Genomic DNA, 26,640 nt, shown 5'->3' with positions numbered 1-26,640 from the left:
GACATTGAAAGAGGTTACTAGTTCCATTCCACGCCTCACATCTGAAGTCCTGGGAGGACAGCTACTGAGTCACTGTGTTCTTCTGATGACGGCCTTATCTCTAATTCAGAATTTAGATATGATGACCAATTCTGAGAAAGCAAAATCAGTTTGCCTGACAAGAGCAAAAAAAAAATTTTTAATGTGTTAAAAAATAATCTCTTTTAGGATGAATGAGATAGGATAATAAATTTTACCAAAATTTATCATGTAGAAATTGTCACATTGAGAACAAAAGAACAGAGTCAATTATTTGTTCTCTTGGGGATTCTCAGTGGCACAGTTGGGTGAAGAACCCACCTAGCAATGCAGAAGATGCAAGAGACATGGGTTTGATCCCCAGGTTGGGAAGATTCCCTGGGGAAGAAAATGGCAACCTACTTCAGTATTCTTTTCTAGGAAATCCCATGGATGGAGGAGCCTGGCAGGCTACAGTGCATGGGGTCACAGAGTCAGACATGCGTTTTATACATCTGTTCCCTCAGAGGTTAATCGTTCATGTCTTGTTAGTCCAAAAGAACATATCCATTGTTTTTAGGATATAAAGGTTATCTCAAAGGTAGGGAATGAGTTCAAAATAAATCAGTTATTTTTCATGCTTTTTCCTAAAATTTGTGGAGCCCAATTTTGGGTACTGAAACCGTGACAGACTTAGTCTTGAGGGTTATTTGTGAATTTCACACATACTCGCCCCCATCCAGCCTCCAGCAAGATTATCCAGAATAAGTCATAGCTTTGGAAGTGCTCATTTGGATTCTCATCCTAATAATAAAAAACAATTGAGTCATATATAAGATTACATACAATTCTTTAGCAAGGCAATCATTTTAAGAATTTAATATCTTGTGATAGGTTAAGTTTTATTGTTGAGAAACTTCAAATCCCTAATCTCAATTCCCTTAAAAAATACTTTTAGAAATAGAATTATATCAACAGCGATTTATTGAGCACCTACTTTTTAAAGAATTCTGTGAAGAATGCTACTATCAATCATATTTTCAGAATTATTTGAAATTACATGAAAAATTCTTTTCTGAATTTATGTCTTTATATATTATATATGTATGTATTTATATAAGTATTTATATATTTTACAGACATAAAACCTTCACAAACAAAGTTTTCTCCTTTAACTGAAAGAAGAGAAATAAATGAAGAGCTTATTTTTATTTTTATAGAGAGTTGTAAATATAGAATCATAAAATTTCAGGGCATAAATTTAAGATAAAAATAAGATAAAATCTTAAACTTTATTATGATCATTTATTTGATTTTACCAGAACTATACATATTATATGACTACTTAACAAATGCAGAGATGGTTGATCATCTCTTCACTTAGTTTTACCAACATAAACATGGTTAGGTATTTAACCAAGTATTTTTTAACTGACGCGATGTCAATTTACAGTTTTGTCTCTCAGTACATTTTGCTTAAGATGATACGAAACATATTGTAGAATTTCTGAATTTAGGTTCTTTTTTCTGGTGGAAGTAGTCTCTAGATATGAATGGCCATATTCCTAAACAACCCAGTGGGCTCTCTGATTCAGGCTTTGCTTAGTGGAAAGGGGCATTTTTCCATATCCTGCCTTGCATGCATCAACTCCTCAATTAGAAAGTGATGCCCTTGAGCGAAAGAATCCTGCTTTTCCACATTCAGCACACCATGTTTCCTAACTCCGTGTTTTCCATCTAGGTGCATTTTAAAGATATTTGTGGAAAGGAAAGGGGAAAATCATGGTAAGATAAAATTCTGAGGTATTATTAAGTTGATAATATGTGGTATTTTTTTTCCCTTCAAATACACAAAACTGATTCATTAGCTTTGATTGACCTGATCAACTTAGTCAAATTATTTCCTTAAAAGAATGCAATTGATCTCCCATGATTTAATGACTCCATCTGTAGTTCAGGAATGGTAGCAAAAGCACACACTTTGGCATAGACTTTTAACTCAGCTGCCTACTGGCTTTGGCCAGGTTACTCATCAAGCCTCGCCTCCTCCTTTGTGAAAGAGAATTGGTAATACTTGGCTTTCTGGTTTATTGTAATGAAACAATAGATTTGAATATCAATTCTGTTTTCCTCTTATTTGGAGTGTGACCATGGGTAATTTAAATCTCGTTAATCTTCAGATTTCCTATCTATTCAATAAATGTTAAATCATTTGACAAGTATCATATAACATCTAATAAGCATATATTAGATATATATACATACTAGATGTTCAGTATTTATATTCCTAGGTTAAGTAAAGTGCAGGAGATTAGAAAGCACAGAGACAATGACATATTTCCACCATAGGAGCAAAGAGAAAGGTTCTGGTAGAAAAGATACATGAACGAGACTTCAAATAAGAATAAATATTAACTACATGAAAAATATTTGGAGAGAGATTTCTAGATAAGGGGAGGGAACGGGAGCGTGAAATGGTAACAGCTTATATAGGAACACTCTGACAGCAGGTTTCTATTTGAGTTTAGAATGTACACAAGAATGGAGTGTACAAATGAAGCTCAGAATAGGTCTGGGAAACAGGGAGCTTTGGTTTTTTGTTGTAGACATTTCAAAAATCATTGAACCAAGGAAGTGACATAGATAAATGGTATTGTAGAAAGAAATCACTGTAGAAATCATTAAAATGAGTAAATCTATTTAAGAGGTAAAAGAGAGACATTTACTAGAGAAAAGGACAAATGAGAAGGTTGTGACATTCATGTACATAGAAATGATGCTCTGAAGTATACAGTCTAGTATACTAGTATAGTATTTCAAATCTAGTATAGATTTGAAAAAAAAATATTTAGACTAGAAAAGAGATAAGGCTTAGTGACTACTTGATTGTGAAGTTGAATAAGAAAGATGACCAGGTGGATGACCAGTATGTCTAGCTATTAACTGAAGCTCTGAATCTAAGAGAAAAGTAGGTTTAGGGAAAGGGAATGAATACAGTGGGCTTCCCTGTTGGCTCAGACTATACACAAACTGCCTGCAATGCAGGAGACCCGGGTTCGATCCCCAGGTCAGGAAGATCTTCTGGAGAAGGGAATGGCTGCCCGCTCTAGTATTCTTGCCTGGAGAATTCCATGGACAGAAGAGCCTGGTATGCTACAGCCCATGGGGTTGTACAGAGTTGGACATGACTGAATGACTATCACTTTCACTTTCATGCATAATACACTCAGTTTAGAACATGAAGAATTTGGGATCACAGTCAGATACATCCAGCAAGCAAACGGATGAGTGAGCTTAGAAAGATAAGAGCTGAAGACAGAGATTAGAGATATCTACAAAATGTTGCCTGCCTTCCAAGATGAAGCTAAGAATTAAGTTGGATAATGTATGTAAAGTGCATAATGCTACAAAGCTCTATGAATAAAATAAATTGATGGCATATTTATGTACCAAACTCAATAAATGTAATTTCTATTCCATCTTGGACAGAATTATCAGACCAATTTCTTTATTTAAATAGAGCCTAAAGTTAAAGTTACAGTATAACATAACAGCCTCCTCTGGATTTTAAAGAAAGCTTAATAAAGACTCTCAAACTTCTACTTATTTCTTCTCAAGTCACTAAACTATTAGGGAGTTGGCTTAATGGACTATCCTCCCCAAGATATAACCAAACAACAACTTACTTGTTTTCTTGCCTCTTTTGTTAAATGCCTCTTGGTTAAAAAAAAAAAAAAAGACCCTGCAAAGATCTTGCAAAATCCATTCTAATGTAAGACATTTTGCTTAGAAAATATAAAAATATCATTTTCAAATTCATCAATATGAAAGTAAAACAATATAACTGGGAGCATAGTCATTCAACTTTCAATTCCAACTACAGGATCCAAGTCCTGACAACCTTATGGAAGGTGGAAAAGATGGAGAAAAATGAGAAGAGTAATGTTTTCCTCCACTCATTTCAATCTCCCCCAAAATTCCTCCCCAGGGTTATAGAAAGTGATCACCCCCAATACAGATCAGATCATTGGGTGTTCTTTTTAAATCACTTTTAAATTACTCTATATATCTAATCTTTAGAAATTTCACCCTGTGACCAATTAAAAAAAAAAAAAGCCTTCCATTTGATGCTAATTTCTAACCATGGATGTCTAAAAAATATGACTAAGAAAATGGTGTCTCCACAGTTTTGACCAACACATTAATTTTTAAAGCTCTTTTTGATACGTGCAAAATTAAAGTGAACTGGCTGTATACTACACATCTACTCTGCCACGATATTAGATAAGTCCACTTATTCATTGCCATAGCCTAATTATAGAGAGCATTAGGCCATAGTCTACCAGAGAGGCTGCGAGTCATTGATGGATCATGATTGCTCCCAGGGATATGAAGAAGCTTTCTTTCAAAGGTGAGGATGATTAAATTAGTTCTTAATAGCAAGTAGAATAATCTGAACTATACTTTCTTTCCTTATAGTCAAACTACCTCTGAAAACTTAGCTCTGTGTGGTACTGTATTCTCTAGTCTAGTCTAGTATGTTCACGTTTGCATTAGACACAACCCTTCCCCATGCTTGATAAAAATCCCCAGATAAATATTGCTGGTTTTCTAGGTATAAAATTTGATTTAATCCTAGCTTCAAACCATTAAGATCATATTTCTATAGTGAATAATCTTGGGCAAATTACCTATTAGAGCAATATTTCTTGAACTGTTGAATTTGTAGACAATGTATTTTTGAAACATATCACACTTTAATTTTCTTAGGGCTTATACAACGCCATAGAAAAGGCCCTGTTTATGATCCCTTAGTTCTCTCAGGAAAAGAGGAAAGCAAAGAAATTTTCTTTATAATGAAATGGAAAAATTGCTCTTTGAAAACAGTAAGTGCAATGTGAAAGGCCCTTCTCTACACTGAAGTGACGGAGGTGCTAACACAGATTTCAGCAGGCTGCTCCCCTCTTGTGCTGCAACTGAAACTATGAAGAGAAGAGGGAATGAGTTCCTTTTACAGTTGAAGGGATGAGGTTTATACATTAAGAATTTATTGACTGTAAAATTTGGGAAGGTTTCGGATTTAACACTCAGGAAGTGGTATTATGTTTCTATCTGGAATGGTTAAAGAAAAAGACAGGTTCCTAAGGCCAGGGGAAAGCCCTGTTAACACTTCTCAAAGCTGTTCAAGCTACATGATCTCAAAATATTTTATTCACTAAGCATCCAGCCAGTTCCAAACAGTTTCAGTCATCAAGGGCACCAGCAAGTTAAAGACTCAGAATTAGGATCAAATCAGTTGAAGACTCAGAAAACAGGATTTCTGGGTTCTTTTTTTCTTTTGTGGTGGTGGTGGTGGTCTCTAAATCGTGTCTGACTCTGGCAACCCCATGGGTTGTCGCTCACCAGGCTTTTCTGTCCATGGGATTTCCCAGGCAAGAATACTGGAGTGGGTAGCCGTTCCCACTTTTTCAGGGGATTATAAAACTCTCTCCTTTTACCTTCCTACAGTTTTGCATGAAGTCTATCATACCTGTCCCAGCCTGTAACCAGGATTGTCTTCTTCAGAACCAGGATGTGTGAAATATCCACAGCTCCCTCTTGCCCAACATTGAGTATGTGGTGACAACAGCCATTGAGATCCCAGACCTTTAAAAGAGAAGTGAAAATCAGCTTTGAGATAAGAAAATGTCTTCTCAGTGAGTGCAGCAACAGGATGTAATAGGATTATTTTACACTTTTTTGTTTACATTCTGCACTAGGGTTGATTCACTTGAGACACATAATAATTAAAGCCTTCTCACCACTTAAATTTAGCTCATATGTTTATTACTCTATTTATAACCTTATCAGTCTACTCTGATAATAGTTGATTCAAAGGCAATACATCAGAGTATATTTTTAAGGGGGAGGCAGTATAAAAACATGAAAAGCCTCATTTTGGAGTCTGTCAAAATCCTGTTTCCTTCTCCAAGTATCTTTCTAAATTTTGATTTCCTCATTTATGACATAGGACCTTTACTTCAGGGATGCTTGGAATTGTAAACATATAATACAGAGCTGAAACACAATCATCATGTCCTAGGTTTCCTATCTTTAGCCAATAAAATCTCCTGTTGACAGTGGGTACCAGACCCACACCCACAGAAGCACAAGCAATTCTAGTTTACCTCCTCAGGCAGTGGGATGAGGATGTAGACCAATCGGTTCACTTTAAGAGACAAAGTAATTAGCTGTTAAAACTAAGTCCTGCTACAAAACATTATTGGTACATCATCAAAGGCAGTTGGCACTTTATCGAGATAAAAATGCATATACCCTTTGCCTCAAAAGTTCAACTTTTAGAAAATCATTACTCAGAGATACTCATATGTGAAATGACATATTTTAAAGGATATTCTGGAAGCATTGCTCATAACAGCTAAAAATTTGAATCAACTTAATTGCCCATTAACAAGGGATTGAACATCCAAATATGGAATATCTCCACGGTAGAATATAATGCAACTATTACAAAGAATGGGTCATCTCCAATTGTCTAAGCTTTGTCCAAAGCCAATCAGCCATAGAACCTTCAGCAAGTTGTTTATTTCCTTAGGTTTCAGTTTTCTCAACTGGTATTATAATGGTACCAAGCATATAGAGGCGTGTGTGTGTGTGTGTAAAGTGCTTAGGACAGTGCATGATTCATAGTAATATACAATAAAATTTAACTAATATTATTGTTGTTGTTTGCCTTCATTATTATAAATCAGTCTAATACAGAAAATGTGAAATGCAGAACAGTATGGACAGTGGACTACCACTGAAAAACAAATGGTGCTCACAGTCTAGAAAGATGTGCAAGAAACTAGTGCTACTGGTAGCCACAAGTGAGGAGAAGGGAACAGGAGGTGAGAAAGAAACTTTCTTTTCACTGTATGTATCTTTTAGGTTTAAAATTTTATTGTGTGCATACACTATTCAAAACAATTAATTTAAAAACAGAAACTTGAAAACCATGATAAATAGGGCAATGCTTTTAAATCTTTGATTGCATAAGTACTGGATTTGGGGTTCTAAATTATAAATGAGATTGGAAAAATATCATTCATTCTTGTTTCTTTTTAGAATATGGCCTGTGCAGCTCAACCTTGATTTATGCATCCTACACAGAAGTTGCCAGATTTCAAAATTCTATTGTGCTATTGTGATAAAGATAAATGTACCTTCAAAAGTTGTGATTGTAATACTAAATTCACATTAACTTCTAAGATGTCAGGACTCAAGCTGAGACATTGAGGGGTGTACATGCTCTTCACCCACATCACCTTGTTTTCCTCTAAACAGGGCTCTTATAAAGCCCACCTAAAATAATACCCACAGAAAAGTAGTATAAAGATTTGACTGTCCGCAGATCCTATCAAGCCCCTTAACTGGGACCAGTTTTGCAACCATCTACAAGTCTGCCCTACCCTGGACTCTATGACCAGTTACTTCCCAACATAGGGATAAAAAAAATCTAATCCGTTGCCTTCCTTTTTCAGTCCAGCCTTGTATCCAAGGACTGGTGTGTGGGATACTCACCTTTTTTTTTGCCTAAGTCACTGTCTAATACTCCAGTTCCAGTTACTTCTATTTTTTCCACCTGACTGTTGGGATTAGAATTATCCCATTATCTTCACACATTTTACCATTTCTCCCATGAAGATGTTACTTGACTTAAACCCATGCTCCTACTCTATACCTCAAGCCATTATCCTTCCCAGAGGTCACGTTCTGCTAATTTCCAGAGATGCTCACTGCAGCATGCTTCACAGTGACTGATGCAGACTGGAATTCTCCTAAATACTTGCCCCCAAATTCCACAATGTTCTACCTACAATGGCAACCCACCCCAGTATTCTTGCCTGGAGAATTCCATGGACAGAGAAGCCTGGCAGGCTACAGTCCATAGAGTCTCAAAGAGACAGACACGACTGAGTGACTATCGTTCACTCACTCACTACCTACCTACGTATCTAGGTAACTTTCCACTACCGTCCCCAGTAGTCTACCTGAATGCATCATACACCCTAACACAGGAGGTACCTCTAATTAATAGCCTTCTGACCCCACTTATGATAGAAACTTAAGAACAGTTCAAAGCTTATTCGGGAAACTGCCTTCTGTTGTCTCCAAGTGTCACAAGTCATCTCCAATCCGACACTGTCGTCACTTTCAGTGCTGAGGCGAGCAGAGAAGGTTCACTGGTAGGCATGATTCTAGACTGTAAGAATCTAGCTTTACCTGAAATTTTGATGGTTTCTGCAAAATAATAGAGCACTTTCATCCCAGAAGAAATTAATAATAATTTGATAACTGAGAGGATAAAATAATGGTAGTTTAGGATGGATAATAAATAAGATTATGATTGCTCTTCCTACTATCCTTCTTTACTATCTTATTGATACTTACCTTTCACACAAAAATGCAATTTACAAAATAGGTTGATTTTAAGATACTCATTTTCTGAAAACCTTGCATTCATGTCATTTTAAAAGTTTATGTACTTCCCCTGATTTCTCATTTTATAAACTGAGAAAAATGAAACCAAAGACATTAGCTGAAGCACACGAAAAGTATTCAGGCCTCTTATTCCCCAAAGTGGTCCTCTATCCAGAACACTGGAAATGGCTTTCTGAAATGAGTAAAACAAGTTGTGCCTTGATTTTAAATAATTTATTCAGAAAAATCATTTATTCATTTATCCACAGAGGTTTATTTTCCTAACAGCTTTGTTATTAGATGGTTTGAGTTATTTAGCTCTTTCTTGTCTCATCTCTTTTCTTCCAAGACCAAAAATACCAACACAGATATAGCCAAAGCTGTGTCTCCTCGCACAATGTTTTAGCCCCCTCCTATCTGGATAAAGAAGCGTCACTGTGTTCGCACCTTTATGGTCCCATCTGTGCTGCCAGTCAAAAGCCGCGTCTCATTTGCATCTAGGGCCATCGTGCTGATTTCTGCATTACCATGGCAACTGGTAAATTGTTTGATTTTCTGCCCAGTGCCTATCATCCAGAAAGAAACAGTCGACCCCACATCAGAGCTGATTACCTACGAGAAAATAACATTGTGGAGAAATTAAATATAGTTCCAGAATCCATCATTTTTATTTCAATCAAAATATCCAGCCTGTGCATCTCCACCAGTGAGTTCCACCAACAGTCAAGAGACATTTTTGTAATGCATTTGCTTTCTTTTGTTAAGCCGATAACATTTCAATTTCTAGGCCAGAACTGAGGTAATGAAGTCATGCTTCTCTTTATCAGAGAAGATAGGAATCTTCTTCCCTCACTCACTGTTCAGCTTAGTATCTAGAGACCATCCTGAAATCGAATCCTACTGAAAATAAGCTTATAAATCTTTCACATTTAGATGAGAAAGTTGATTTTATCAGCCATGATGCTCTGACACTATTCACTCTATGAAAATAAACCTTTTATTACATATCAGCTTTCATTTAGCATTCAGAAGAGAAAGCATCACCAGCCATTGTGGGGAAAAGTTCACATCAGCTGATTGCTAGAACTACTGCTTCTAACGCCATTAGTTCCTTTCCTCAAGGTACTGCATATATTTTCACAATAAACATAATTATTGATGGGTCACTAAAAACAAAGAATCCAGGAAGGTTGAATATAAACCTGCATATACACTCCAAGAAGAAGGCAACAAAACAAATGCAAGGATAGGATTACATGTAATAGTCCCACAGTAAGAAACTTAACAGTGGCAAGTAGACTGCTTATTTAAGCTCTAGGTATTTAGATGCCCTTTAAGAGATTTATAGGTTAAAATTACCATGCTTATGTGACATAGGGACGCAAAGAAATGAAAGAAAAAACAAAAGAACACTAAACATAGAAATATGTAGGTAGAAAATTGCCTGAAGCAATATCTAGATTTTTTAAAAATTTAAAGCATAACTTTATCCACTTACGTATTGATTGATAACGTATAAATATAAATTTATCAGGAATTTGTTAAACTAGAGTGTCACATTTTCATAATTAAATGGGTTAAAGTTTATCAAATGCATGTTCAGAAGACCTAGATAACTGGCTGCTATGCATGTATTCATCCATTCACTCATTCATTCATTCATTCACCCTACCACATTCATTGAACATCCACTGGGCACCAGCTCCATGGACAGTGGAGCTTCACTGATGAATCTCTGCTCTCAAGGAGCCTGTAGCCTAAGCTTATACACTAGAATCACTTTAAAAATCACAATTTCAGACCAGACCAGAGTTGGAATTGGACCAACTGGACTAATTGGGCCAGCAGTGGAATTTATAAAGGTTACTTAAGTATGCAGCCTGGGTCAAGTGCTACTGGGCTAAGAGAGAGAAACAGATAAGAAATAAACAAACACCCAACAATCTTACAAGTACAGAGGTATCAGCACTCCGTGATCTGGGAACACAGAGAGTAAAACCCCAAATCCATTCACTGGAGTGGGGGATGGCAATAAAATGTAAAGAGGCTCAATCAGGGATTGAAGGTAGGAACAATGAGTGCCAAGCCCTTTACATTCACTATCTCACTGGACCTTTATACAAACCCTGCAAAATTATGTTATCACTCTTTCTACCATGATAAAACTGAGATTCTAATCAGCTAAGTACCATTCCCAAGCTTATAACAAGGTTTGAATCGTAGACCTTCTATGACAGACACATCAAAAGCCTTCCTCTATTTCATCATTGTACCCCTAGATAATTAAAGTGCTTAGAAGAGAGAACTTGGAGTCTCTTTCAAGCATGAGAAACAGTAAGAAGTGTCACGAAGCCAGAGTGCAGACAATAAGATAAATGATGGAATATCAGGTGAGGATGCAAACTAGCAACAGATATTTGAAATCTTTAGTGAGCAATGTCAGAGAATAATAGCGTGCATAAAGTTTTTGTTGTCGTTGTTAACTGGGTAAAGGTTCATATTTTTCATTGGTTATCTGGGCATGTATGGCTCAAAATAAAATTAAGAATGATTTCTTTGTTCTAATGAGGAGGAGAGAAGAAGTGCATTTTTTATTAGTTTGTGAAGATACCTCTGGCAACAGTGTAGAAAACACACAGGCTGTGAGAAAACCATTCAGAGGCTGCCGTTACAGTCCAGGTAGAGATGCTCACCTAAGGCAGTAGTTCCCAGAAGCAAAAAGAGAAGAGGGATTGAATGAAAGGGCCACCGTTTAACAATCTTCATGCCTCAACAAAGAACTGATTATTTGCGTGGGAGCTCTTGCAGTCCTTTCTTCCCCTGATATTGCAGCTCTCAATCAGAAAATTTCTTAAATGATGTAAAACTATATCTATGCTACACATTTTCTCTCAGTGAACCAAAAGTAGCTTCAGTGTTTAATTACTGTTATTAGTATAACAGCATAATTTAAATATAATACAAAATATTATATAAGTTTTATACATACATAATTCAAAACACATAATATAAAAAAGCATAATTTCTTTATATATATATATATATTCATTCCTCCCTTTGGTATGAATTAAAGCCTCCTTCCCCCCTCCTCTCTTATTTCCACATAAATTAATTCTACAGTTTAATAAACTAACAGGTGATTCCACTTCAGGCTGAGCAGATGTTAGACTGAATGAATGGAGACCGCTCTTTTTTTTTCCTGAATACACTTGAATTTTATTTATCTCTACACACAAACACATATTTATACCTATATCAATATCTCTAACATCCATACCTACCCAATTTATACAAACTCTTTTTTTTTACCTTTTTATTTTGTATCAGTATTTAGCCGATTAGCAATGATGTGACAATTTCGGGTGACTAGTGAAGGGACACAATCATACATAAACATGTGTCCATTCTCCCCCAGACTACCTTCCCATCCAGACTGCCACATAGCCTAGAGTGTAACTTCTAGAGCAAATGACCTGGCTCTTCATAATAATATGATGTAACACTTAGTTATCATTCCATGTGACTGTGTTTCTATTTGCTTTGGTTTCTGCAATACGCATGGTGGGTTAAGTACTGGGCCTGGAGCCAGTATGTTTGAGTGTCTAAACTTGGATTCATTACTTAATCTCTATAAGCTTCAGTTGCCTCACCTATAAACCAGAGAGAATCACAGTTACCCCTCAAACAGTTTTTAAGAGGTTTAAGTAAGCAAATAATTGTAAAGCACTTAGCACAGTATATAGCATACAATAAATACTTCATAAAAGTTAACTAGTATTACTATTCTATTTAGGCTTAATAACCTGACCTCTTATTTGAATTCATGTCACTTTTCATATCCAAACAAAATTAATAAAAATATTTAATGACTTGGTTTCTTCCAGCCATGAGAGTGAATGTAGACAGTAACATTTTAGAAACCAGCTTTTTAGATGAACCGTGACATTTAAAATTATATCACACGAGATTTTGCACATAATTGCTTAAGACTTTGGATTGTATTCATTAAAGACAGTCAGAAAACATAATATTCCAAACAAGTGAAAAAAATTTTAATTACTTGCCTTTATTCTTTTTTTAATTTATTTATTTTTAGTTGATGGATAATTGCTTTATAGAATTTTGTTGTTTTCTGGTAAACATCAACATGAATCAGCCTTAGCTCTACATATGTCCCCTCAAGGGAAATTTTTGATAGTGATCTTTGAAGAAAGGCTACGGAATTTTTTGTTGTTGTTTTCTTGCTAGGTCATATGTGACTCTTTTGAGACCCCATGGACTGCAGCCCACCAGGTTCCACTCTCCGCAGGATTTCTTAGGCAAGAATACTGGAGTGGGTTGTCATTTCCTACTTCAGGGGATCTTCCCAACCCAGGGATGGAACCTGCGTCTCCTATTTGATAGGCAGATACTATACCACTGAGCCACCTGGAAATCCTCTATTCAAAAATATTCATTGATCTATTATATGCTAAGCATTTCAGTACTACAAAGTGGATATTCTTTGATAGAAACAAAACAAAAGAAAATAAACTATATTCAAAGAAAGATGTGCTTACTTGTTCAAGACTGGTCTCATTCACATTGCAAAGCATCTCATCAACCACCCACCGCTTTTATCTAATGCAGACATTTAATCAGGAGTTAGGAATCTTCACTTTTTGCTGCTTTATACTCCCCTTCCTCTGCCTTAACCAGCTGAGCCCCAACATACCATTCATCACTTTTCAGCACCTTTCTCTACTCATTTCACAATTTCTCACAAAATCTGAATCAATAATGACAACAGTGTACAGCCAGTCAGATTTCATTCTATGGCAATCTGCCTTAAGGCACAGTCTTCAGGAAAACCATGTGTTGAAATATAAGGACTGACTATGTCACAAACACACACCCAGTATTAACCAGAATCTGCTCTCACTATGACAATATCAGACAAGTGAAAAGATATTCAAAGTCTAGTGAGAGAGAAGCCTGTTTCACATCACTTGGCAGATGAAGAGGTTTGACTATCGGACGGTGAAGATGGTATTTATAGCAAAATGTTTTTATCAGTGATAAAGCCCAGAAATAAGTATTGGCATCACATTTATATGCCACATTTTGATGACACCGAGTCCCTTTAAGTTTTCAGTTTACTCCTGACTGCTTCTCATCAGATGAGACCTTAACTGTTGAGAACTGAGCTTTGGCATCTGCAGAGCAGAAAATAGCATGGTCCTAATAACTACACTTCAGTGCAAATGGACCTCGTGAGCAAACCATTCCACTGGAGGAATGCTCCACCTTATGTACCTGAGTTAATAGCTGTTTAGGAATATAGAGATCTTTTTGTCTCTCTCATCTGAAGCTGTCACAGTCAATCAGACAATTGTAAGAGATGGGAGGCCTATCCATGCCCCCTGAATGTCTTCTTGCTATTTCAACAACAATAAGCACTTCTTTCTCCTTTATATGCATCTCAAGTTCTAGGTCTAGGCAAGAAGAATAAAAAATTACAGAATTGCAGTGGCGGATATTGCTTGCCTACCGAGGGATCAGGACATTTGATTGAATTGCTGTTCATAATTTTATTTTTTTTTAATCAGTGCTGTTTATGGTCCCATAATATAAAGCAGGTTACCTCTTTTATTTCTATTTTACATCAAATCTCTAGAAGTTACAACTCAGTAAGTAGTGAGGTAAGGAGAAAAATAATATCTCAGAGGACTGGTACAGACAAAGAATGCAAATATTTAAGGACGTCATTCTCCATTTATAAATCTTATTTGTCAGATATCACCTCTTTCTAGATTAATTTATAATTGGACTTTTTAGATTCATTCCTTGAGTTTACTGAATCCCTACAATATGGAAGGGCTTCTCTGGTGGCTCAGTGGTAAAGAATCATCCTGGCAATGCATGAGAAACAGGTTCGATCTCTGGGTTGGGAAGATCTCCTGGAGAAGGAAATGGCAGCCCACTCCAGGATTCTTGTCTGATGGTGGTGGTTGAGTCGCTAAGTAGAATCCTACTCTTGCGACCGCATGGACTGTAGCCTGCCAGGCTCCTCTGTCTATGGGCTACAGTCTATGGGGTCACAAAAGAGTCAGATGCAACTTAGTGACTAAACAACGACAACAGTAAGCAAGGCACAAGGCCTAGGCACTGGTGATTCAACAGGGAAACATTCCTGCCCTTATATTTATTGGAGGAAGGTTGGAAGCGATACAACTAAAAGACAAAAAAGGCATGCATGCATACACGCACATGTGCACACACACACACACACATTCACACACAATATTTAACAGCAAAAAACTTTATGGAGAAAACTATAACCAAGAAGAAGGCAGAGATCACTGGGAGTGGGTACAAACTTGGGGGCTCCGTGAGGTTTCCCTGAGGAATTATCTGAAGAAAGACATGACTAAGATGTAGGAGGGAGCCGTGCAGATACCTGGGTGAAGAGAGTTCCAGGCAAAGGAAACAGCAATGCAGAGACCCTAAGACAGAGTGTCCTTAGCATGTTCAAGGACTAGCAAGGAGGCCAGCAAGGCTTAGGCAATGTGAATCAGGGGAGGGGCCACAGGCTGTGACCATCTGTGCTCATTATTCAGGTGTTCAAAATACTCCCCAAATGACCAGGCACACACAGGGATTAGGGTATGAAACCAGAAAAGCATCACTTCCCTTTTTTTGGCTAGTCTTTATTTAGCTTCTACTCCTGCTTTGTTCTGTGTATCTTTATACACAATACCCTTTGTCCTTTAAAGAAAATCTACATGGGAGGTATTATAAATTCTTTATAATTTATTATTTATATATTTTTATATATATAATAATATTATTTAAATATATTATTTATATATATATTATATATATAAATAATATTATTTATATATTTATTATTATATATATATTATTATTATATATATAATAATATATATTATTATATAATAAATTATTATATAATTTATTATTATAAATTTATAAATTATAAATTCTTATTTTATAGATAAGAAAACTTTGCTTAAAGAAATTAAATTACTTGCTCAGTGGAAATCATTGGGAAACTCTGACTCTAAAACCTTACCACCTCCCTCCTCCTGCAAAATTGCTGAGAAAAAAACTACTTCCAAAAATAGTTGAGATTGCACTGGACTTGGCAGGTCCTGGTGCCACATGCTTGGAAGTTTTCATTCCATCCTAACAATGAGTAAAAAGGTGGACCAACTGAAAAATCAACAACTCTTCTTAGACCACCCCAAGAAACAAGGTCACAGGGCAGATCATTGCTCTCCAAATTGGAGAGACCAACAAGCAGATCAAGAAAATCACAACCTACCAGAGCAGAAACTCATGAACCAAAACTCCCTTGGGAAGGGAGCTGAGAGAGGAAAATCAGAACTGTCACTGATAGTTTGCTGGAAGCTCAAAGTGGACAAGTCTGAGAGTCAAAAGTTCTGAGGAGCTGGTCATAGGGAGCTCCCACAAGTTTACAAGTATTATTTTGAGGTTACAGATCAGGATAAAGAAAGGTATGTCATGCTCACATTAAGCAAAATAAAGCAGAAGTAGCTGTATTACTTTCAGAAAAACCAGACTTCAGGGCCTTTGTCCTCTGAAGGCTCTGAAGTGGACTTCCCTGTTGGCTCAGATGGTAAAGAATCTGCCTGCAATGCAAGAGACTGGGGTTCAGTCCTGGGTTAGGGGGATGCCCTGCAGGAGGAAACAGCAACCCACTCCAGTATTCCTGCCTGGGAAATACCATGGACAAAGGAGCCTGATGGGCTACAGTTCATGGGATCTCAAAGAGTCGGACACAACTGAATGACTAACACTTTCACTTTATGTTCAAGCTTCAAAGCAGGGAAAGTTATGTGAGGGTGGGATATTTCAAAAGAACAGCATGTATACTATCTATGGTGAAACAGATCACCAGCCCAGGTGGGATGCATGAGACAAGTGCTCCGGCCTGGTGCACTGGGAAGACCCAGAGGAATCGGGTGGAGAGGGAGGTGGGAGGGGGGATCGGGATGGGGAATAAGTGTAAATCTATGGCTGATTCATATCAATGAAAAAAAAAAAAAAAAAGTCCTTTAGCACTAACCAAAAAAAAAAAAAAAAAAAGGAATAAAAGGCTGAAAACTTAAAAAAAAAAAATTAAAAATTAAAAAAAAAAGAATAAAGCAGGGCATTTCATAAAGACAAAGGTTAATTTTCCAAGAAAACTTAACAATCTCCAATGTGTATATGTCTAAAACCTTTTGTCAAACTATGTGAGGCAAAACTTGTAGAATTACAAGGAGAAATACATGAACCCACTGTTATAGTAGGAGACTTCGGTACCCCTCTATCAGAAATGGAAAGAACCATTCTAGGCAGAAAACCAGTAAAGATGTAGTCGAACTCAACAACACCATCAATCAACTGAATATAATTGACATCTATGGACTACTTCACCCAACAGCAGCAAAACACACATTTTTCTCAAGCTCTTATGGAAAATTCACCAAGATAAACCACATTTGGGGTCACAAAACACCCTTAACAAATTTAAAAGAATAAAAATCATACAGTGTCTGATCGCAGATCACAATGAAATTAAACTCAGAACATATACAGAAAGATAACTGGAAAACCCCCAAACACTTGGAGACGAAACAATACATTTCAAATAAAGCATGGATCAAAGAAGAAACATCAATAGAAATTTTAAAATATTTTTAACTAAATGAAAATGAAAATATACCTTATCAAAATTTATGAGATTTTCTTCTAAGCCCCAGGTCAGAGAAAGCAGTGCTTAGAAGAAAAATTATGGCACTACATACATGTATTAGGAGGAAAAAAGATCTAAAATCAATCATCTAAAATTCTACCTCACAAAAGTAGAAAAAAGAGTTAATACAATATAAAAAGGCAGAATAAAAGAAAAAAATAAAATTAGAATAGAAATCATGATGTATGATTTTTTTTAATATGTTGTTGGATTCTGTTTGCCAGAATTTTGTTAAGGATTTTTGCATCTATGTTCATCAGTGGGCTTGATCCCAGGAATGCAAGGACTCTTTAATATCTGCAAATCAATCAATGTAATACACCACATTAACAAATTGAAAGATAAAAACCATATGATTATCTCAATAGATGCAGAAAAAGCCTTTGACAAAATTCAACATCCTTTTATGATTAAAACTCTCCAGAAAGCAGGAATAGAAGGAACATACCTCAACATAATAAAAGCTATATATGACAAACCCACAGCAAGCATCACCCTCAATGGTGAAAAATTGAAAGCATTTCCCCTGAAATCAGGAACAAGACAAGGGTGCCCACTCTCACCACTACTATTCAACATAGTGTTGGAAGTTTTGGCCACAGCAATCAGAGCAGAAAAAGAAGTAAAAGGAATCCAGATAGGAAAAGAAGAAGTGAAACTCTCACTGTTTGCAGATGACATGATCCTCTACATAGAATAGAAATCAATGAAATTAAAAATCAAAAATCATTAAAATTAATGAAACAAAAAGCTTGTTCTTGGAAAAAATTTAAAAATTGATGATCTATCCAGGCTAAGTAAGAAAAATGACAAAAGATGCACATCAGAAATCAAAGAGAGAACCTCACCCAAGACCCCATACACATTAAAGGGATTATAGAGGTATGATAAACAACTCCATGCTTACAAAGTTGATAACCTAGATGAAATGGGCTAATTTGTTGAATGACATAATCTGTCCAAACTCACACAAGAAGGAGTCTGAAATTAAATCGATAGCTAATAGTGTTCCAAAACAGAAAGCAGCAGATGGGATTCATTAATGAGTTTTACCAAACATTTAAGGAAGGAATTATGCCAACTCTATACAATCTTGTTCAGGGAAAAGAAGCAGAGGAAATACTTCCCAGCTCATTTTATGAGACAAGTATTACCAAAATCAGACAAAGACATACAAGTAGAGAAAAGTATAGATCTATATCCTCATGAACATAGAGAAAAACTTTTATTACTCAATAAAATAATTTCAAAAACAACAAAGTGTAAGAAGCAATTGATTGGTTCAACTTCTGAAAATTAATCCAAACCATCATATCAATGCACTATCATCATAAAATTAATGCAATATTATCATATCATTCACCAGAAAGGGTGAATTTAATTCAGATCACCATTACATCTACTGTTGTGGGTAAGAACCCCTTAGAAGAAATGGAGTAGCCCTCATAGTCAACAAGAGTCTGAAATGCAATATGTGGGTGCAATCTCAAGAATGACAAAATGATCTGTTTGTTTCAAAGGCAAGCCATTCAACATCATAGTAATCCAAGTCTATGCCTCAACCACTGATGCTTAAGAAGCTGAACGTTTCTATGAAGACCTACAAGACCTTCTAGAATTAACATGAAAAAAAAAAAGAGAGAGATGTCCTTTACATCATAGGAGACTAGAATGAAAAAGTAGGAAGTCAAGAGATACCTGGGGTGGGGGGGAGTAATAGGCAAGTTTGGCCTTCGAATACAAAATGAAGCAGGGCAAAGGCTAACAGAGTTTTGCCAAGAGAACGCACAAGTCACAGTAAACACACTTCCAACAACATGAGACAACTCTACACACGGACATCACCAGATAGACAATACTGAAATCAGACTGATTCTATTCTTTGCAGCCAAAGATGGAGAAGCTCTATATAGTCAGCAAAACAAGACTGGGAGCTGACTGTGGCTCAGATCATGAACTCCTTACTGCAAAATTCAGACTTAAATTGAAGAAAGTAGGGAAAATCATTAGGCCATTTAGGTATGACCTAAATTTAATCCCTTACAGTTATTCATTGGAAGTAACAAATAGATTCAAGGGACTAGATCTGATAGAATACTGAAGAACTAAGGACAGAATTTAGTAACATTGTAAACAAGACTGTGATCAAAACTATCCCCAAGAAAAATAAATGAAAAAAAAGGCAAAATGACTGTCTGAGAAGGCCTTACAAAGAGCTGAGAAAAGAAGAGAAGTGAAAGGCAAAGGAGAAAAGGAAGGATAGATCCATCTGAATGCAGAGTTCCAAAGAACAGCAAAGAGAGATAAGAAAGCCTTCCTTGGAGATCAGTGCAAAGAAATAGAGGAAAACAATAGAATGGGAAAGACTAGAGATTTCTTCAAAAAAACTGGAGATTCCAAAAAAAACATTTCGTACAAACATGGGCACAATAAAGGACAGAAATGGTATGGACCTTACAGAAGGAGAAGATATTAAGAGGAGATGGCAAGAATACATGGAAGAACTATGCAAAAGTGATCTTCATGACGCAGATAACCATGATGGTGTGATCACTCATCTAGAGCCAGACATACCAAAGTGTGAACTCAAATGGGCATTAGGAAGCATCACTACAAACAAAGCTAGTGGAAGTGATGGAATTCCAGCTGAGCTATTTCAAATCCTGGGAGATGATGCTGTGAAAGTGCTGCACTCAACATGCCAGAAAATTTGGAAAACTCAGCAGTAGCCCAGGACTGGAAAAGGTCAGTCTTCATTCTAATCCCAAAGAAGGGCAATGTCAAACAATCTTCAAACTACTGCACAACTGCATTCATCTCACACGCTAGCAAAGTAATGCTCAAAATTCTCCAAGTTAAGCTTCAATAATATATAAACCAAAAACTTCCAGATGTTCAAGCTGGATTTAGAAAAGGCAAACGAACCAGAGATCAAATTGGCAACAATCATTGGATCATAGAAAAAGCAAGAGAATTCATGAAAAACATCTGCTTCACTGACAATGCTAAAGTCTTTGATGGTGTGGATCACAACAGACTGTGGAAAATTCTTAAAGAGATGGGAATACCAGACCACCTTACCCACCTCCTGAAAAACCTGTATGCAAATCAACAAGCAACAATTAGAACTGGACATAGAACAACAGACTGGTCAAATTGGGAAAGGAGTACATCAAGGCTGTATATTGTCACCCTGCTTATTTAACTTATATGCAGAGTACATCATGCAAAATGCCAGGCTGGATGAAGCACAAGCTGAAATCAAGATTGCTGGGAGAAATATCAATAACCTCGGATATGCAGACACCACCACCCTTATGGCAGAAAGTGAAGAGGAACTAAAGAGCCTCTTGATGAAAGTGAGAGTGAAAAAGCTGGCTTAAAACTCAACACTCAAAGAACAAAGACCATGGCATCTGGCCCCATCAGTTCAGTTCAGTTCAGTCACCCAGTCATATCCAACTTTTTGCAACCCCACGGACTGAAGCACGCTGGGCTTCCCTGTCCATCACCAACCCCCAGAGCTTAATCAAACTCATGTCCATCGAGTCGGTGATGTCACCCAACCAAATGATCCTCTGTCGTCCCATTTTCCTCCCCCCTTCAATCCTTCCCAGCATCAGGGTCTTTTCAAATGAGTCAGTTCTTCACATCAGGTAGCCAAAGTATTGGAGTTTCAGCTTCAACGTCAGTCCTTCCAGTGAGCACCCAGGACTGATTTCCTTTAGGATTGACTGGTTGAATCTCCTTGCAGTCCAAGGGACTCTCAAGAGTCTTCCCCAACACCACAGTTCAAAAGCATCAATTTTTTGGCGCTCAGCTTTCCTCACAGTCCAACGCTCACATCCATACATGACTATTGGAAAAACCATAGCTTTGATCAGACAGGCATTTGTTTGCAAAGTAATGTCTCTGCTTTTCAGTATGCTGTCTATGTTAATCATAGCTTTTCTTCCAAGGAGCAAGTGTCTTTTAATTTCATGGCTGTAGTCACCATCTGCAGAGATTTTGGAGCCCCAAAAAAATAAAGTCACTGTTCCCATTATTTCCCGTCTATTTGCCATGACATAAGGTTACCAGATGCCATGATCTTAGTTTTCTGAATGTGAGTTTTAAGCCAACTTTTTCACTCTCCTCTTTCACTTTCATTAAGAGGCTCTTTAGTTCCTCTTCTCTTTCTGCCCTAAGGATGGTGTCATCTGCCTATCTGAGGTTATTGATATTCCTCCCAACAATTTTGATTCCATCTTGTGCTTCCTCTAGCCTGGCATTTTGTATGATGTACTCTGCATATAAGTTAAATAAGCAGGGTGACAATATACAGCCTTGACGTACTCCTTTCCCGATTTGGAACCAGTCTGCTGTTTCATGTCCAGTTCTAACTGTTGCTTCCTGACCTGCAAACAGGTTTCTCAAGAGGCAGGTCAGGTGGTCTGGTATTCCCATCTCTTTCAGAATTTTCCACACAGTCAAAGACTTTAGTGCAGTTAATAAAGCAGAAGTAAATGTTTTTCTGGAACTCTCTTGCTTTTTCGATGATCCAAGAGATGTTGGCAATTTGATCTCTGGTTCCTCTGCCTTTTCTAAATTCAACTTGAATATCTGGAAGTTCAGTCCACGTACTGATGAAGCCTGGATTGGAGAATTTTGATCATCACTTTGCTAATGTGTGAGATGAGTGCAATTGTGCAGTAGTTTGAGCATTCTTTGGCATTGCCTCTTTTTGGGAATGGAAGGAAAACTGACCGTTTCTAGTCCTATGGCCACTGCTGAGTTTTCCAAATTTGTTGGCATATTGAGTGCAGCACTTTCACAGCATCATCTTTTAGGACACGGCAAATAGATGGGGAAACAATGGAAACAGTGGCAGACTATTTTCTTGGGCTCCAAAATCACTGCAGATGGTGACTGCAGCCATAAAATTAAAAGACGCTTGCTCCTTGGAAGAAAAGCTGTGACCAACCTAGACGGTGTATTAAAAAGCAGAGACATTACTTTGCCAACAAAAGTCCCTATGGCCAAGCTATGGTTTTCCCAGTTGTCATGTATGAATGTGAGAGGTGGACAATAAAGAAACCTGAGCACCAAAGAATTGATGCTTTTGAACTGTGGTGTTGGAGAAGACTCTTGAGAATTCTTTGGACTGCAAGGAGATCAAACTAATCAATCCTAAAGGAAATCAGTCCTGAATATTCATTGAAAGGACTGATGCTGAAGCTGAAACTCCAATACTTTGGCCACCTGATGGCTTAGAAAAGACCCTGATGCTGTGAAAGATTGAAAGAGAGTAGAGAAAGGGACAACAGAGGATGAAATGGTTGGATGGCATCACCAACTCAATGGACGTGAATTTGAGCAAGCTCCAAGAGTTGGTGATGGACAGGGAGGCTTGGTGTACTGCAGTCCATGGAGTTGCAAAGAGTCGGACACAACTGAACAACTGAACTGATATGAAAAAGAAAAATCGCATGATTATATCAACAGATAAGAAAAAAAGCACATGGCAATATCTAACACTCACTTATGATCAAACACTTTCATAAAATAAGAATAGAGGGAAATTTTCTTCACTTGACAAAAAAAAATCTACAAAAATCGTACAGCTAATATCATACTTAATAGTGAGAACTTTACAGCTTTCTTACTCAGATCAGGTACAAGGCAAGGATGTTCCCTCTCATTATACCTTTTCAACATTATACAGAAGCTTGGCATAATGCAATAAGACAAGTAATAGGAGGGTAGTTACAAAGTTTGGGAAGAAAGAAATAAAACTGTCTTTGTTAGCAGATGACATGATCCTCCATGTGCATGCATGCCTGCTGAGTTGCTTCAGTTCTGTCTGACTCTTGCGATCCTATGGACCGTAGCCCACCAGGCTCCTCTGTCCATGGGATTCTCCAGGCAAGAATACTGGAGTGAGCTGCCATTTCCTTCTCCAGGTGATCCTCCCAACCCAGGGATCCAACCTGTGTCTCCTACATTGCAGGTGGATTCTTTACCACTGACCCACTGGGGAAGCCCAGTCTCCTATGTAGAAAATCTTAAAGAACTGACCAAAAGCATTTCCTGGAACTAAGAAGCAATTATTTCAAGATTGCAGGTTACATAGTTAATACACAAAAGTCAATCATTTTCCCATAGAGCAGCAATGAACAAGTAGAATTTGAAAATAATATCACAATACAATGTACATTAACATCCACAAAAGTGAAATACATATAAATCTAACAAATATGTATAAAATCTATATGAGGTATACTTCAAAACTCTAATGAATGATATAAAAGACTATTTAACTGAGAGCTATTCCAGATTCATGGTTATAGGACTCAATATTATTTGTGTGTGCATGCGTGCTAAGTCGCTTCAGTCATGTCTAACTATTTTCCAGATCGTCTCAATTTTGCTGTGAACCTAAAAATGTTCTTTATTAAAAAAACTTTTTTAAAAAAGTAGTAAATCTTAAAAAAATAGCTGAAACAGTGATAATGAGAGAGGCTGAGTAAAGGGTCATTTCTTACCATGTGATTGATTTAAATGCAACTTTTATGCAGAAAATTCGAAAATATTTATCAGGGTTACTAACATAAACACTCTATGACCCAGTAATTCCAGTTCTAGAAATTTATCTTACAGATGTTTCCTAACTAGTGCCAAAATTTGTGCATTCAAGGTTTAAAATTACTACATTATCTGTAAAACAAAAATACTGGAAGCAATCTAAATGTCCATAAAAACTGATTAATAACATTTGGCACACCCATTAAATAGAATACCATGCAGCTGTCAAAAAGAAAGAGGATATCCTGGATAATTAGATAAATAAAATGATGGTTAGGCTGTATTTTTGGGCGGAAAATCAGTGTACAGAGCAGTGTTGCTGTGCATATAACATACTGTTTGTATAAAAACCACACAATTAATATTCTTAAATATTAAGAATTAATATACACATCTATTTGTGACAATAAATATGTATTTACTTGTGTATGAAAACAACAGCCCTTAAAGTGTGCTCATGGATCTCATGAACTAGTTGCTTCCAGCAAAGGAAACTGGTAGGTAGAAACAGTGATAAAAGGAAATTTTTACTGCATACCCTTTGTCTTTTTCAGTTTTGTAACACTGAAATGTGGTATTCCTTCCAAGCAATCACTTTTAAATAAACACGTGTGTGCATGTACACACACATGCATGTAAGTGTGTATATATGTTGGCAAGCAGAATATTAGTTCCCTAACCAGGGATCGAACCTGGGTCCCCTGCAGTGGAAGCATGGAGTCTTAACCACTGGAACACCAGGGGAGCTCCTTGATCTACCCTTAAGACTAAGGCGTTCCCCATGTCTTCAGCAAGTGACCAGAGCTCATAGCCTCAGTAATGATATGTAACCAAGTGCAGCATTAATCTGACCAGTGAAGAAAAGCCACATTAACGCAAGTCGCTTGGAGCCCAGCAGTAAGCAGGCAAGGAGAAAGTTTTCATCAATGTTCATCTGCTTCTGTTCAAAGGAGAAGCTCATTGATTTTGCCCTAAGTACAAGCACTAAAGAGGCATAATGTCTTGTAAAGTGGAGATAAATTTCCCTCAAGCTTGTCCACTTCCCTTTACTCAGATTTTACAATTCCCAAAGGAACTATGTATTGAATTGGTTAGACTATCAAACATCACAATTCCCCCAAAATCGTGTGCAGAAAAGAGGACAGGATATGCACCGTCACTAAAAAATTATACTCCAGCCCCATTTTAAACAAATGATTGACGTAATGTTTCTTGTATAAGAGTTGGTCCTCAAGAAATAACACTACTCTGGGTAAAGTGAAGAAGGTCTAATCTTCAAATTTTCAAAGACAACATCCCATGGTGAATTACAGGAACACTGTCAGAGATCTCAGAAGTCCTGCCAGAAGCTGCCAGGCAGTTGCTGTCTGACATGTCTCTTTACGTGATTAATGTGTTTACTCTTAAAGTTTGGGTAACATAGTAAGATTTGGGAGGCAATTTGTGTACCAAATTATCTCATATACATATATTTTAACTTTGAAAGTCATTCTTAAGATTTTTGCCTTAGAGAGATAAAGTCATGCATGTGAATATATTTATGCATAAAGAAATTCATAATAGCAAAATGCTCATCAAGGCAAATGGATCAGTAAATTATGATACACACATACAGTGGGACTCTGTGCTGCTTTTTAAAAATGATGAAGGAGATCTACATCAGGAACAAGGAATTGATTCCAAGATGTTATAGAGTAAATGTAGGTTATAGAACCATATTCAGGTGAAATAGTCTATGCCCAGAGAGGTATTTAGAACATGTTGATGATATTTCAGCAATATTTAGTTCCTTATTTGAACTTTACAGCATTATTTTAATTTCTTGTAATAAGCAAGTATTATTTTACAAAAAGTAAATTATTTCAATGGGAAAAATAGTGAATATCATTGTCAAGATTTGATGCCTGTTTACATTTAGCCTAACTATGTCTAGATGCAAAATGCACTGAAACATCACCTGTTTTACAAAAGTACATCATTAGGATAAGTCAGAAATTTTCTCTTTTTCAGTTTATATGATATCTACAAACACATTTTTAAAGTTCCCCAATAATCATGGGTTTTTAAGAAAAGCTTCACTTAAGAATTCTATGCAAAGACAGTTCATTAGAACTACTTCCAGGATATTATATGACTTTGATTCTTTCAACACTGTGCATTCCAAGGACTCCCTCATCCTGTCCCGACTCGTTCTGCCACTAGCTGAGAGGGTAAGCTTTGCTGAATGAAATAAAGCTCGCAGTTCATTTTCAAAGTTTCTGCGTGGCTTAACATCACTTTCTTAGATTAGGATGTGAAGGTACCAAAAGGCAGGAAGATGAGTCACAGAAATATGTCAAGTCCCTTTCATATAGGAATAATGGGAAGTTCTCATTGATGACCAAATAGAATGAAATAATACTAAAGTGTAGCAATGTGTTGAAATGACAGCATGTTGTCATGTTTTCCTTCGATTCAGATAAAGAGAAAGTCTTTCAAAAAGACACCAAACCAAATAACCTAAGAGCAGCAGCGGGCTGAAAAGGCATGGGTTCCTTTTGAACTTAGATTGAGAAATAGCAACAAATGACCAAATCTAGAATCGAGCATTTGTTGCTCTTTGGAACAGTGCTGGGGGTTACAGGAAAATACGAAAGAGGAAGACAAGAATCTTTCCCTTCTATCAAACATGGGAGAGGAGAAAGTGAGAATTTAGCTAAGTGTTTATCTGGATAACAACTAGAAATGCAACCGATGCGAAAAGAGGGGAGAGAGGTGTGGCAGAAGATCTTCCTGGAGACGTCAGAGGCAGAGAGGACCAGAGAGGAACCCCAGAACTAAATGTTAACCAGCAAGAACTGCAGTGGCAAAGA

General features: G+C 36.9%; 1 protein-coding gene across 1 annotated transcript in view; it reads right to left on the bottom strand.

Moving 5' to 3' along the window:
- Positions 1-26,640, bottom strand: part of WDR49 (WD repeat domain 49) — a 161,778-nt gene that overhangs the window by 52,736 nt on the left and 82,402 nt on the right. Inside the window, exons 9-10 of the mRNA XM_043473817.1 lie at positions 8,908-9,072; positions 5,528-5,643 (exon numbers count right to left, since the gene is read on the bottom strand). Coding sequence (XP_043329752.1) covers positions 5,528-5,643; positions 8,908-9,072 — 281 coding nt within the window. The remainder of the gene's footprint in view (positions 1-5,527; positions 5,644-8,907; positions 9,073-26,640) is intronic.

Source organism: Cervus canadensis, chromosome 7, assembly GCF_019320065.1.
Source record: "Cervus canadensis isolate Bull #8, Minnesota chromosome 7, ASM1932006v1, whole genome shotgun sequence".
Lineage (NCBI taxonomy): Eukaryota > Metazoa > Chordata > Mammalia > Artiodactyla > Cervidae > Cervus > Cervus canadensis.
The sequence above is the reverse complement of the archived record's forward strand: the minus strand, read 5'-3'. Positions and strand labels throughout refer to the sequence as shown.